The sequence below is a fragment of the Rhizophagus irregularis genome, chromosome 6, assembly GCF_026210795.1.
Source record: "Rhizophagus irregularis chromosome 6, complete sequence".
NCBI classification, from domain to species: domain Eukaryota; kingdom Fungi; phylum Glomeromycota; class Glomeromycetes; order Glomerales; family Glomeraceae; genus Rhizophagus; species Rhizophagus irregularis.
Window position 1 is genome coordinate 4,109,093 of NC_089434.1, and position 12,920 is coordinate 4,122,012.

Consider the following 12,920-nt stretch of genomic DNA (forward strand, 5'->3'; position numbering starts at 1 on the left):
AGTGATTTCTTTGAAATATCATCCTTGTAATGCATGATAAATATCATAGCCCGTAATACTACTTTCTACTTAATTTTCTAGTATGCAATTAATTTTTCTTTTGAGTATCAAAATCTAATACAATAAATTTGATGTTGTCTATTAGAGAATTGAAATATCGTTCGTAACCCTATACTGAATGACTGAATGGTATAAAAGTTAAAGAAAATGCATTGCTAATATGGAAAACCCAATAATCTGAAATATCAACTGTATTGTATGATGTGATTTATATAATTTATATAAATATAAAAATTATTCTACACATAGAAAGAATTATTTCTTTTTGTTAAATGAGATAATATGACTTTAAGTTAATTGCTTTAGTATAATTAATTTAATTTATGATAAAATAATCCTGAAAAAAACCATTATTCATATAAATAGGAATTTCGATCGTGTAAACTCCAACGTTAATATTTCAAATCACAGACTAAACTTAATTGTTAGAGTTTCTAATATTTACTAAGTGTTTGAACAAAAGTTTAAAATAATAAAATTTTTTAAATTACGAATGTAACCCTATTTACTATCCTAGCCTTAATGTTGAGATAATTTGATAATTTTTATCATGTTTTCATTTATAATAATAAATTATATACCCCTTTGTTCCTCTATTTTTAGTCGAATCAAAAAAATTTATAAATTACTAGTTCACAATTTTTAAATATAACAATTCACAAAGAATATGATTTAGTACCTTCTGTCGCATTTTTAGGTTTTAATGATGATAAATGTTCAAAGTTTTAAATTTTACTTGTAATCAGTCGGCTTCCAAACTTTTACTTTTGTTTGACTGAAAAACTGATACAAATTAATATTGTACTACTTATGAAATGGTTCATTATATAGTTTATTTGAACCGTCTTGATAATATAAATTTCTCATTTCAAATATTTTATTATAAAGACGATCTATGTCAGGTCTTTCTGATGGACAACATTATTCCATTAAATTACTATATTCTAAGGGTGTGTCTGATAAAATTTTTGGTCTCATCCCATTAACTATTTTCATCGCCAAATCACAATTATGGTCATGATTAATAAACGCTGGTTGTCCAGATGAAATTTCCCACATAAGAATTGCAATAACTATAAATATCAGATGCAAGAGTATATTCTCTTTCAACCATAACTTCGTACGCTATGAAAGGAAGATTTCCATATGCTTTTTAGTGGTTCATCAGCCGGTCCTGAAAATCCAAAATCAGAAATGCACCATAAATTTTCTAGAATCCCACTTATCATATGGTCCATCAGTCCATTAGTTTTGCCGTATAAATCTCAGAGAATTCGCCTTTAGTTAAGTACTCAATATTTTGAAAATTATTATATGATATCCATTCAATTATCCTAGTTGGAGCAACTGATTCCATTTGACAATTACGTATTAAATTGTCTAAATCATCATGTTCAGATGTTCAATTTGAAAAATATGCTTTTAAATAATTCGAATACATATTTCACAATAAAATGTGGCTAAACATTTACATAGACAATTTTCACAAATTCTTCTTCCGCCTTCGTTCTTAATAATTTTAAAAGAGTCATAACTCCCGGTTATTATTCTTGCTGTTTCTGCTTTGTCATCTTTTGTAATAGAATTATCAGCAAAAATCATTCCATTTAATAATTTCTGTTGAGTCGTAATTAAGATTAGGATTCTTATCCGCTTCGCTAAAAGCTTCTTGAATTGCCGCATAAACTAATTTTTTACGAATAGCAGCCATGAAGGGTATAAAAAAAAAACTTTTAGATAATTTGGGTGAATACTTAGGAAAATCAAAAAAATTTTAAAATTTATTAAAAAAAAGAATAACTGATAAAAATTCCACCATATCCTTCCGAAATTAAGCACACATTTTTATATAATTCTGGCAAAGTTATTATAATTTTCGGTATAATCCAGGCCGGAGATCAAGATGCTTATTTATGGAAGTTTTAAATTTCAGAAGAAAATAACCAGGATCCTGTGACTCAATTTTTATTTACGTGGCTAAGAATTAGTGGTCGATTAATTTATTATACGCCAATAATTCGTTGAAACAAAAATTAATTTTATTTTGTAATAGTATCTTTAAATATATCCCGATAAGTTTCTATCAATAAAGAAAAAAAAAATTTTTTGGTACAATTTATAACAGACGAGCTTTAAATTTTTTTGGGGCAAACGTGAGAATCAAAAACAAAGATCCGATCTTATGTTATTTTTAACGTATGAAAATACAGGCATGTAACGACCGACACACCTCTGTAGTCATTTTATTTGTCTACAATTATTTTTTGATGTGCGCAGTAAAATTTTTCTTTAACACATTAATTAGGTTATACAAAAAATTATATTTTAGTATAATTTTTTAAAAAACCGCGAGTTACTAAAATGGAAGGTTTTAACCGAAAATAGAAGGAATGACCACGATCATTTGTTTTCTTCGGGTCGCAATACATTTTTACATAATCCTATTTACCATTAGAAGGAATTTTTTTCAAATTTAATTAATATACAAAAATTAGAATTATGTAATAGCACATGGAAAATAGATTTAATTGCCGAACGATACAAAGTGATCGGCAATCTATAATTAATTTCGACGGACTTTATATATTAACAAGTTTTAATAATTTAAAATAAATCTCATTTTCTTTTTTTTCTTTCATCATCAATATAAAAAAACTCGCTCAATATTGTTATACAAACAGAAAAATCTAATATATATTAGTAAGTCAATGAGTCATGACTAATCGTTAATTATAGTTACTTATTTGAAGAAACATTACTCATATTACATAAATATACTCCCAAAAAACTATACAAGTCCTTTATTCTGCAAGTAGGATTTTTTTTCACTCTAGTATATTTTACTCAATATTTTACTTTTTTTTTACTTTTTTAAAAAAACATTTTTCGCGATATTTTTACTTTACTTTTTTACAATATTTTTTTTATTTTATTTTTTTTTTGCAATATTTTACACGATATTTTTGCTTTTTTTTATATTTTTATTTTTTTTGCAATATTTTACACGATATTTTTAAATATTTTTTTTTTTTGCAATATTTTACACGATATATATATATATATATATATATATATATTGCTTTTTTTTGCAATATTTTACAATATTTTCGCCATATATTTTTTACAATATTTCACTTCGTTTTTATAGGGTTTATATATTATTTACTTTACAACAAAAAAAAGAGAGAAATACTTTCAAGCTGCAGATGCCATTGATGATCCTAGTATATTAAGGTATATCATTGATATGTTGTGAGGGTTCGAAAGGCAATATTCAAGTGCTTCTTATCGGGGCTTAGCTGTACTTGACTAGATGGTGAATTTTAAAATCAAATATTTTGGGTTTCAAATTTCAATATTAAAGGTATGTCGAACTGTTTTCGTAAAGCTAAAGAGAGTGGGCTTTGCCTGCGTTACCCTCGTTTCTGGTGATATATATATATATATGGTGAACAAGTGGATGCAATGATCAAGGAAGTTATGGCAACCTTGTGAGCTGGCAGGTCTATCTATGATAACTCTGTTAACTGACGGACCTGGCTGAGATACGAATAAGATCTTCTCAGTGTCTAGGAGAGATGTCAGTGAAAGAACACAATAACCTAAAGCTGTGTTTTTGTAAGTTCTTTCAAACAGATACTTGTAGCTTACTGCTACTTGATACTTTAGAGGGATACTGCCTCACGTCACCTACCAGATGGCGGGACGAAATTCTTAAGTAGAGTACTTAGTGAAAGCTAACCATCCCTTTAATTTATAGATGCCTTGCAAGAAATTTGTAAGAACAACATTTAGTTATAACGAAGAGTAGGATACCATGCCAACCAAATCATTCATATTTTTTGGTTCAATAGTACAGTACCTTTCTTTATTTAGATCAACTGCATATTTTGCAGAGTCTATGAACATGTTACCATCACTTTTTTCGTTACTATTTTGATATAATACAGAGTTGAAAATATAATTTTATCAATGTTATAGGATATGTTGGTGACTCTTTCAGAGAACACAAATATGACTTCAGAATAGTGAAGGTTTAGTGAAAATTAAGAGACTTTGCTTTTATCCATTTGTAATTTTTATTTTTACAAGTTTATATAGCATAAAAAATGATATTATCACTAGACGATCATTCTTATTTTAATAACATACAGGGTTACCAACATATTTATTCCGTAGGAAAAATCTGAAAATATATATTTTTTTATATAAAAAAAAAGAAATAAAAGAAATCTTGTAAGTTCCATTATGTCTATTAGACAAGAATCAATTATTTCTGCAGTTGATAGAGCAAATGATATATTAAATTTTAATATTCACAATACAAATAATTCAATGTGAATTGGTAAATAAGATAATAAACGATAATAAATCTCTTACAAAAGCTGAAAAAAAAGATGATCATTGTAAAATTGTTTATAATGAAGGAACAAGAATTTGTGAAAATTGTCAAGAGGATGTTTAGCAACATTATACTGTGAAATTTGTATTCAAAATAATTTAAATCTAAATTTTTAGTATGGACATCTTGAAATGATAATACTGATAATTTAATTATCGCAAATTTGAAATCTGCGTTTCCCATAGATAAAGTCGATCAATTTTTAACAAATCACTTGAAATTTTTATTGAAAGAACTTTGAGATTTGATTTTTTTATCCAAATGTTTAATGTGATTCTTATAAAACTCAAAATTTTAAAAATCCATCTATAAATTGAACAAGTCAAAATTGCATATGAAATCTACGTTTCCCCCATAGATAAGTCGATCAATTTTTAATCAAATTACTTAAAATTTTTGTTAAAAAAACCTTGAGATTATATTTTTTTTTATTCAAGTAATTAACATTAATACTATAAACTTAAAAGTTTACAAAAAATTTCTAAACATTGCCAATTAGTCAAAATTTGGCAATATTTTGAATAAATTTGCGCCACTTTTTTTTCTGCCTTATAAGTACCGGCTAGAAGCCTCAAATTTTATATTTACATACTTTTACATATGTATTAATATGTTCTTTAAAAAAAATTAATTGAAAAAATACGGATTTTTTTTTATATTTGATTTAATGACTTCAAAACCTGCAAAAACAAGCAATTATTGATTTTTTTTTGCGATTTTTTTCAAATTTTTCAGTTTTTTAATAAGTTAAATAATTCCGCGAAAATAAATTTTGATGCTTTAAAATGAACTGCGCCGCATTATTAATTACCTAATGAAATTAGCTAAATACAATATGTAAATAAAAAAGCCAAATAATACCATTTTGCATGCTCCGAGAATCGAACTCGGGTCTCACGCGTGGCAGGCGTGAATTATACCACTAAACCAAGCATGCTAGATTATGAAATATTCGCAAATTCAATTTCTAATAATTATTATAACCTCTAACTAGAAGGCTATATACAATCTATCTTAGATTAATATACATTATTCAGTTATGTAGTTTACTTCCAATGTGTAAATAATTTGAAATAATAACGTATTTTATCAACTTTTTTAATAATAAGACTAATAGAAATGACTTCCCTACAACTAAATATGTAAGTAAAGGCCCAAAAAAAAAAAAATTTTAATATTTTTTTTTTAATATTAATCAATTAACAATTACTAGTTACTCGGTTAAAATTTTTTTGATTTTTTGCATATTTGAAGATGTTAAATGTTGCATTATTAATGATGAAAAAATTGAAAATAATTTATTATCATATACAGATAATAATAAAGAAAATTATCATAAAGATTTAAATATAATAGATGAATCAACTGAAGGAGATATGGAGTTATTTGATGACTTGATTGATACAACTGAAAAGGCACTTACTCTCCTAAAGGAAAATCAGCTGGTAATATTAAGTGGTGTAAAAGTGCAATGAAATCCTTTAATGGTATTATTAAATTAGTTAAAGAAGTTGAACAATATCAAAAAAAGAGAACTATGCCATTAACATGGAAAGATCATACAAATAGCACTCGTTATTTGCATTAAAATGATTAATATGTTATATAAATATTTAACAAATAAAATTTATATTTTATTATTATAATTACATTTTGTAATTCAATAATTAATAAATGAATAAATTGTGTAAAATGTATGAAAGCCATTAAAGAAAAAAATTTATTTTCGGCCGGATAATTTAATCAACCGAATAATTTAACGGACTAAGCCACACAAAATCACGTGCCCTAGCTTTTTTGATGGTGACGCTGGGGGAGTTCTATATTTAATACACACTTTGACAATTTAATTGTTTTACCAATAAATACTTTTGTTTTATAAAACAAAAAAAAATTGTTTGTAAATTATTCCACCGGTATAAAAAAAGTATCAAGCCGTTAAAGCATAGTATATGTTGTTATTATGCAGCCAAATAGAAACATGTCGTTTTTAACATACTAATATTTTAGATTATTGCATAAGATACGGAAATCATCATCTCATCCATGGCTCATTCGTAAATTACAGTTTTAAAATTGTTAATAACAACGATCAATCGTATATTCTTCGTAAATCTACAGTACTTACTCTCACAACAAATAGTGGTAATACTAGTAATTCGTTTCAGAGATTGCATTATCGATGTTTAAATTTTACTGTACATGTGGTAAAACCTATTTTCTTAAGAGATATTTGTATGCAATTTCCATAAATATACATTCGACACATTCAATTGATTTATCTCATTAATGATCAAATTAAGTTTTAACAATTTTTTCAGATGAATATAATTTGATTTGTAGATCTGGCAAACTTATACCAATTAAATTGCATTTGAAAAAATATTTTGTTTAATAAACAATCATTAATTATTAAACTTGATATCGTGAGTCGTGAGATAGTACAAACATCTCATTCAAATAAATGTATGATTGGACAATCAATAGCGATATCATGATATCATTGATACTCCTGATCTCAAAGATTCCCAATCCTGTAATCCACTATTGGAATTATCAGGGATAATAGATTTTCCGATTCCTACATAGTCGCGCATTAAGAGAATTTATCAGTAACCTAATATTTTGATTTACCATACGACTCGTCGTTTTTACTGTTTTTATTTAAATCATTTATTTAAAATGATTGAATATTTAAATTTATGAACTCATGAGACCAATTTTATTTGGAAATGCTAAAATATAAAATAGTATTTTGTTTCAATTAAAATAAAAAGTTATCGTTGGAATTTTTTTTCACGATCTGAAACGATGCGCTGTTAATATTTATTATAAATTTTATTATTTAAAAAAGAAATTATTAAATAATTAATAACAAATCTCCAACTACAAATTGATCCTATAAAAAAATTCTGTAAAGAACTCCGATAAACGATCATTTTTCTAAGATTCTGAAGAAACTCAGACACGTGATCATTTTTCTGAAAGATTTTTTGTCACCACTATAATTTATCAGAAATTTTTTAAAAATACTAAAGAATTTTATAATAAAGAATATAAAACTAATTTTTAAATAAAATAACTTGAGATAAGGATTATAAAATTAGTTTTGAGGACGAGGTTTACCGTAAGGTAAAGTGGAAGTACAAAGTATCAATCACCCTTGTTACTTTGAAATTAGAAGAAATGTAAATTTAAATAAATAAATAAATACATATATAATCGTTTAATAATTATATTTAGTTGTTAATTGTTGAATACTTACTATTCAAGCTTGAAGTTTTAATTTTCAAGCCGGAAAATGATTGGAATGTGGAAACAAGGCCCAGTTTCATCTTGTTCTTTTATACAAATGGAATTAGAGGAAAGATAAGTGTAAATATGTAATCTTATAATATAATAATTATAATTATATATTTAAATTGTTGAATACTTACTAACTACTTTCCAGCTTGATTGAAGTATAACTCTCAAGCCGATAACTGATAAGAATTCAGGTATGGAAAATAAGGACTTGTTTCATCTACAAACGGAAATAAAAAAAATATTAAACATCAATATGTAATCGTATAATCGTACAATATAATAATTATGTCTTAATAATTAATGAATACCTACTAGCCACTTTTCGGCTTGAAGTATAACTTCCAAGACGATAAAGGACCTCGTTCTACCTTGCTTGTTATTCTATACAAATTTACATATTAACAGTCAATTTAAATTGTACAGTTATTTATGGTTTTGATAATAAATCTTCACAATTATTCAATGAGTAAAATAAAAGGTCATTGTATCAACTTTTATACAATGAAAACTAATGAAAAAATTAAGAGTGGCATGATATAATGGAAATAGACATTAATATGTATTATATCTATTAACAATCTATTGGCTTTAACGCATTATTAAAAAAAAAAATCAGAAAATTTTATATCTGTATTATATATTATACCGATCTATTATTATTAGAACAAATAATTATTTATTTACCAAGAAATTTTTTTACATCCAAGTGATCGGCAAAATTTCTTTTTGTTTTTTTTTTTAATTAAGATAGTTATATGAAGGCTAGAACTGCGAAACTTTGTTATGTATAATTTTGAATAATTAACAAAATAAGATTCCCGCTACTTTGTATATAATATATATAGTATATATATGTAATGTATATTAAATTATTCATGAAATTTTTATAAATGAAAAAGCAAAAAATTTTATTATTTGCAGTTTTAATCTATTGTACACTTAAAATAGATTTCATTCATAAGAGTTTACACTACAATATGTTCTATTGATCAGATGGTCACTGTTGGGTGAACATACCATCTGTTTAATTCTGAGGATGATCCTCTAATATACAAATAGACAGTAAATGCTTTAAAACAAAATATGGTTTATTAAAATATAGTTAAAAAATCCATTGCTTAATAGTATAATCAGAAGAGTGATTAAACATCTCATTTTATAAATCCTCAAGACCTATCTAATCTATTTATCATAATGGGAAAAACTACTTGCCCAATAATATATAATATGTATCAAGTGGAGCAAGTGGAGTAAAGAATCCAAACAGCAGCCCATTTATGTATTTAATCTATTAGGCTGGATAGTTTCACCAATTTGACCTTTATTGGCTTATTTTGTGGTAAGGTTAATTGTTGTGTTATTCATTTGGCATTCCTGTCACGGAAATTATTTTTTTTTTACTTGATGAAATTCCTAACAAATCATCTTAGATAGTGAAGCAATCGCAAAATCATCGCCATCAATGATTGCATCTTCCTCATCAAGAGTTATAGTAGCTGTTATCACGTTTAACAAGGAAGAGGCGGGTTAATAGGAGCTTTGGATTTAGAGATTTTTTTATATCAACATCAGATTTTATGAAAGAAATTCTAATCAACTCAAAATTTAAAGTAGAAATCCAAGTTTTTGTCCAATCACAACATATGAAGGTTTAGAATGTAACACGACACTTATGATGCTGATGAGATCTTTTAGTTTCTACATATTCCTAAATATATCGTTAATAGAAGATCTTCAGTTTCATGCGCGTTTACATTTATTACAGTAGCACTGAGCCATAGTGTCACTCATTAGTCTTTAATCTCGATTGCTTCTTGTTTGTTTTAGCATTTTACGATAGGAAGTAAAACGAAGGTTTGCCAAGTAATCACATTCCTGCATTTTAAGGTATTTCTTTCTTCAACTTTTATAAAAATAGTACTGATCAACACTGAGCTATCTTGAACTTAATATTTGTTCGTCCTTTTCCGATACCTTATTCATCGCCATCATCATCTGTACTATTTTTCTATTTTTTTTTTGATCGGAAAGATTCAATAGCACGATTATTAGAAGGTTATATAATACTACATTTTGTTCATGTTTCGTTTTTTTGGGAGGTAAAGTGATGTTCTAAAATCAATCATCATCACCAATCTTTAGAATTTTTTCGGTTATTGCTTGGTGTTTCTTCTGTAGTTTTTCTCGAATACCTAAGTCTAGTAGAACTTGTGTATTAGAGCGCTCTTATTCTTTCCTTAGTTGTTAACATTTAGTTCATTTTCTTTTTTTTTCGATTAAAGTAATTGAGAGCGATATAGAGTATGTTTTGAAGCTTATGAAGTGGAAGCTTTGGAGGCATTGTAATCGGAGAGTTCTTCGTCTGAATTCTGGCTGAACTAGAATTAATTAATATAATTAAGAATTCTTTATTGTAATATATAATTAATAATTATTCAATAATTTTTGTTTATAACTCACGTATATACTGTACACGCTCAATTCTCACAATGAGAGCATCAAAAATAAGAATATTTACTTTCTGATAAACATATACATTTTTTGGGTCCCAACCAAAAATCTTGTTATCACTACGAACTCCATTAATAGCAAATCTTTAAATCATCGGACTTTAAAGATTGTTAGGATGCCTTTTGCATTCTGAAAACATTTTTTCATAAATTAGGGAATTGATTCTATTTTCTTATCATGAAAGACGTTAAAATATGTAAAAGCCTCATAATAATATTTTTACATCTGCTAATCAACCACTTTAAAAACGCCAACCAACTACAAAGTTACGGTACAAAACTTATATTAAAAAAATAGCTAGCTATATATAATTTAATATTTTATTTATTAGACTTCAACAGTTAACATTATAATTTTAAAAAATGAAATGTAACATCAGTTATTGGACACACAAAACGTTATCAGATTATCACGTGCACTGTGTAATAATCAAGATGATACAAGTGAGTTACTCTGGAGAAACTCTGTTATGCTGGTCCTTACAAGTGTCACTGTTAGTCTGTTACTAGATGTTCTCTCTGAATAATGTCAGAACACCTTAGTCAGAACCTGGCTGCTCCGGTTCCTGATGTACCCGAACCAGCCAAAACAGACGATAGCGCTGCGAAAATATCTGGAATCGCTTTGTTTAAACGAACAAGTATTAAGTCGTGAGCTATTGCTTCGTCTTGTGACGTATATGCTGGATTGCTTTGTTACTCAAGCATGGTGTCGCCCTTTTATTAAACCTGTAGACGAAACTTCTTGCATTTACCGCAATATCATTACACCTCTGATGGATTTGACAACGGTTGAACATAATCTTTGGGCAGGAAAATACGATGTTGAAAGTTTCAAATTCTATGATGATTTATTTATAATGCATTCAAATTCCATCCATAATATTCAAAGAAGCAGATTCGATGCTTACGTGTTTTTTCAATTTAACAACGGAATTTCGAAACCACCACATGATCTAAATAAATTGGACTTCGCACTTGCTCAGATTGGTGCTAAACTCCCCATGAAGAATTTGCTGATGTTTGTAGAGTAGCACCAAATATTGAAAGGTATTCATGTTTTTTTTCGCGTATAAATTAGTAAAATATATATAGTACCTTTGTATTCGTTCCGCCAAGTTACAAGGAGTGGTAGTAACGTTGTTATTTGATTCGAACAATTAAATTGTTTATGATTATTATTAAGATTCTTCTATCAAAATTCAAAGATCCACAATCAATATTTACCGTAATTACTAAATTATATTTTAAACTTAATATAGAATATTGATATAACACCTTCATTGATTTATATAAGAGATAATTCAGAAATGTCTATTGGATCAAGACGGCTTTTTTGTTAACATTAGTAACTGTGCTGAACTGAAGGAATACAAGATCACAAGGTCCCACTCGATTAATACTTAAAAGCCTTCATTTAAGAAGATCCATATTGGTCGTTATGATGAAGACCCTCTTGTGGAGAAAAGTCATTTTTTTTTAGCACATCAAATATTGTTTATCAATCAGAAATATCAATAAAGAAATTGCGAATTAGTTTATTGTAGCGCAAAGCATTGGCATTGGTAATTAAAAATGAAAAAAAAATTTTTATTAAATAAATGAAAGATGTTGTCTCCTGATCAATTTATACCGTATAATATCTATTTATAATTTGGTGATTAATTACATATATCCTAGTATTCCATATCATAATGATTGTATCATATACATTAAGAAAAAATCAACAAGAAAAAAAATAAACGGATTATAATTCAAAGGGAATTATGTTTAAGATCAAAATTGGTTCATCTTTATATAATTCTAACGAATAAAATTTCATTTGAATTCATATACATAAGAAATTTCCCCTTCTTATAATTTTTAAATTCCCTATTTGAATTTTATTCTTGCCAAACATTTCTTTTGCTTACATTTTCTTTTGTGTTATCGAAAATCCCAATTTTCCCCATAAATGGTCACAAATTATTTTGAACAGATTTTTTAAAAAAATAAATACTGTAGAATGACATGCGTCATCGTTATATAAACCGGCTAACATGTTTTGTGAACAATTATATAAAATTAAACTTAAAATTAAACGATTTGTTCGATTACATCCAGTAATTCCTGTTCTTTTTTCACGTAATATTTCTTGATGAGTTCTAATAGTTTCAGCTGTGATTTCATTTATTTCTTTAATTTCCTTTTCAACTGATCAATTTCTCTTTTTTTACTTTCCAATAATTTTGGTTTCTTTCTTTAATATTTCTGGTTGCATCATCTTTTTTAATTTTAAAACTTATATATTTAAAAAAGTAGCCTTTGGTGGCCTGGAAGTACCTTAAATTCTTGTTCAATGATTTTCTATAATGTCGTTTAATTGGAATTAAAGGTTCCATCTTCCATCACAGATATTGTTACATTGCGAGGTTTTTTTATCAACTTTTGTAATAGAATTCATAATGTATCCATTAGTTACTTCAATTTCAGTAATAATTCCAAATTGATTCATTCCTCTTATGTTTGCATTGTACTCTCGTCTTAACTTTCGTGCATCATCCAAAATTCTTCATATCCATCAACATATAATCTTTGATCAAAATTTTCTATATTTAAATTAGTTTGCGGGGTATACTCTACAAAATACCAAGAACTTTTTT

At 26.7% G+C, this 12,920-nt stretch overlaps 2 protein-coding genes across 2 annotated transcripts; both read left to right on the top strand.

Moving 5' to 3' along the window:
• Window positions 1-5,581: 5,581 nt before the first annotated feature.
• Window positions 5,582-5,937, top strand: OCT59_026602 (uncharacterized protein; the record flags this gene model as incomplete). Its single annotated transcript, XM_066143272.1, has 2 exons — window positions 5,582-5,604; window positions 5,676-5,937. 2 exons carry the CDS (start codon window positions 5,582-5,584, stop codon window positions 5,935-5,937), a joined length of 285 nt encoding a protein of 94 aa, XP_065992806.1.
• Window positions 5,938-10,754: 4,817 nt separating this feature from the next.
• On the top strand, window positions 10,755-11,902 carry OCT59_026603 (uncharacterized protein). The gene is made up of 3 exons (XM_066143273.1): window positions 10,755-10,919; window positions 11,014-11,328; window positions 11,541-11,902. The coding sequence occupies exons 1-2, from the start codon at window positions 10,805-10,807 to the stop codon at window positions 11,310-11,312; spliced, it is 414 nt and encodes a 137-aa protein (XP_065992807.1). The 5' UTR covers window positions 10,755-10,804; the 3' UTR covers window positions 11,313-11,328; window positions 11,541-11,902.
• Window positions 11,903-12,920: the final 1,018 nt, after the last annotated feature.

Bases quoted from the DNA above. Each gene is read 5' to 3' on its own strand.
- OCT59_026603 (XM_066143273.1), top strand. From the start codon at position 10,805: ATGTCAGAACACCTTAGTCAGAACCTGGCTGCTCCGGTTCCTGATGTA. The intron at 10,920-11,013 runs GTATTAAGTCGT...TTAAACCTGTAG, and splicing joins CGCTTTGTTTAAACGAACAA to ACGAAACTTCTTGCATTTAC.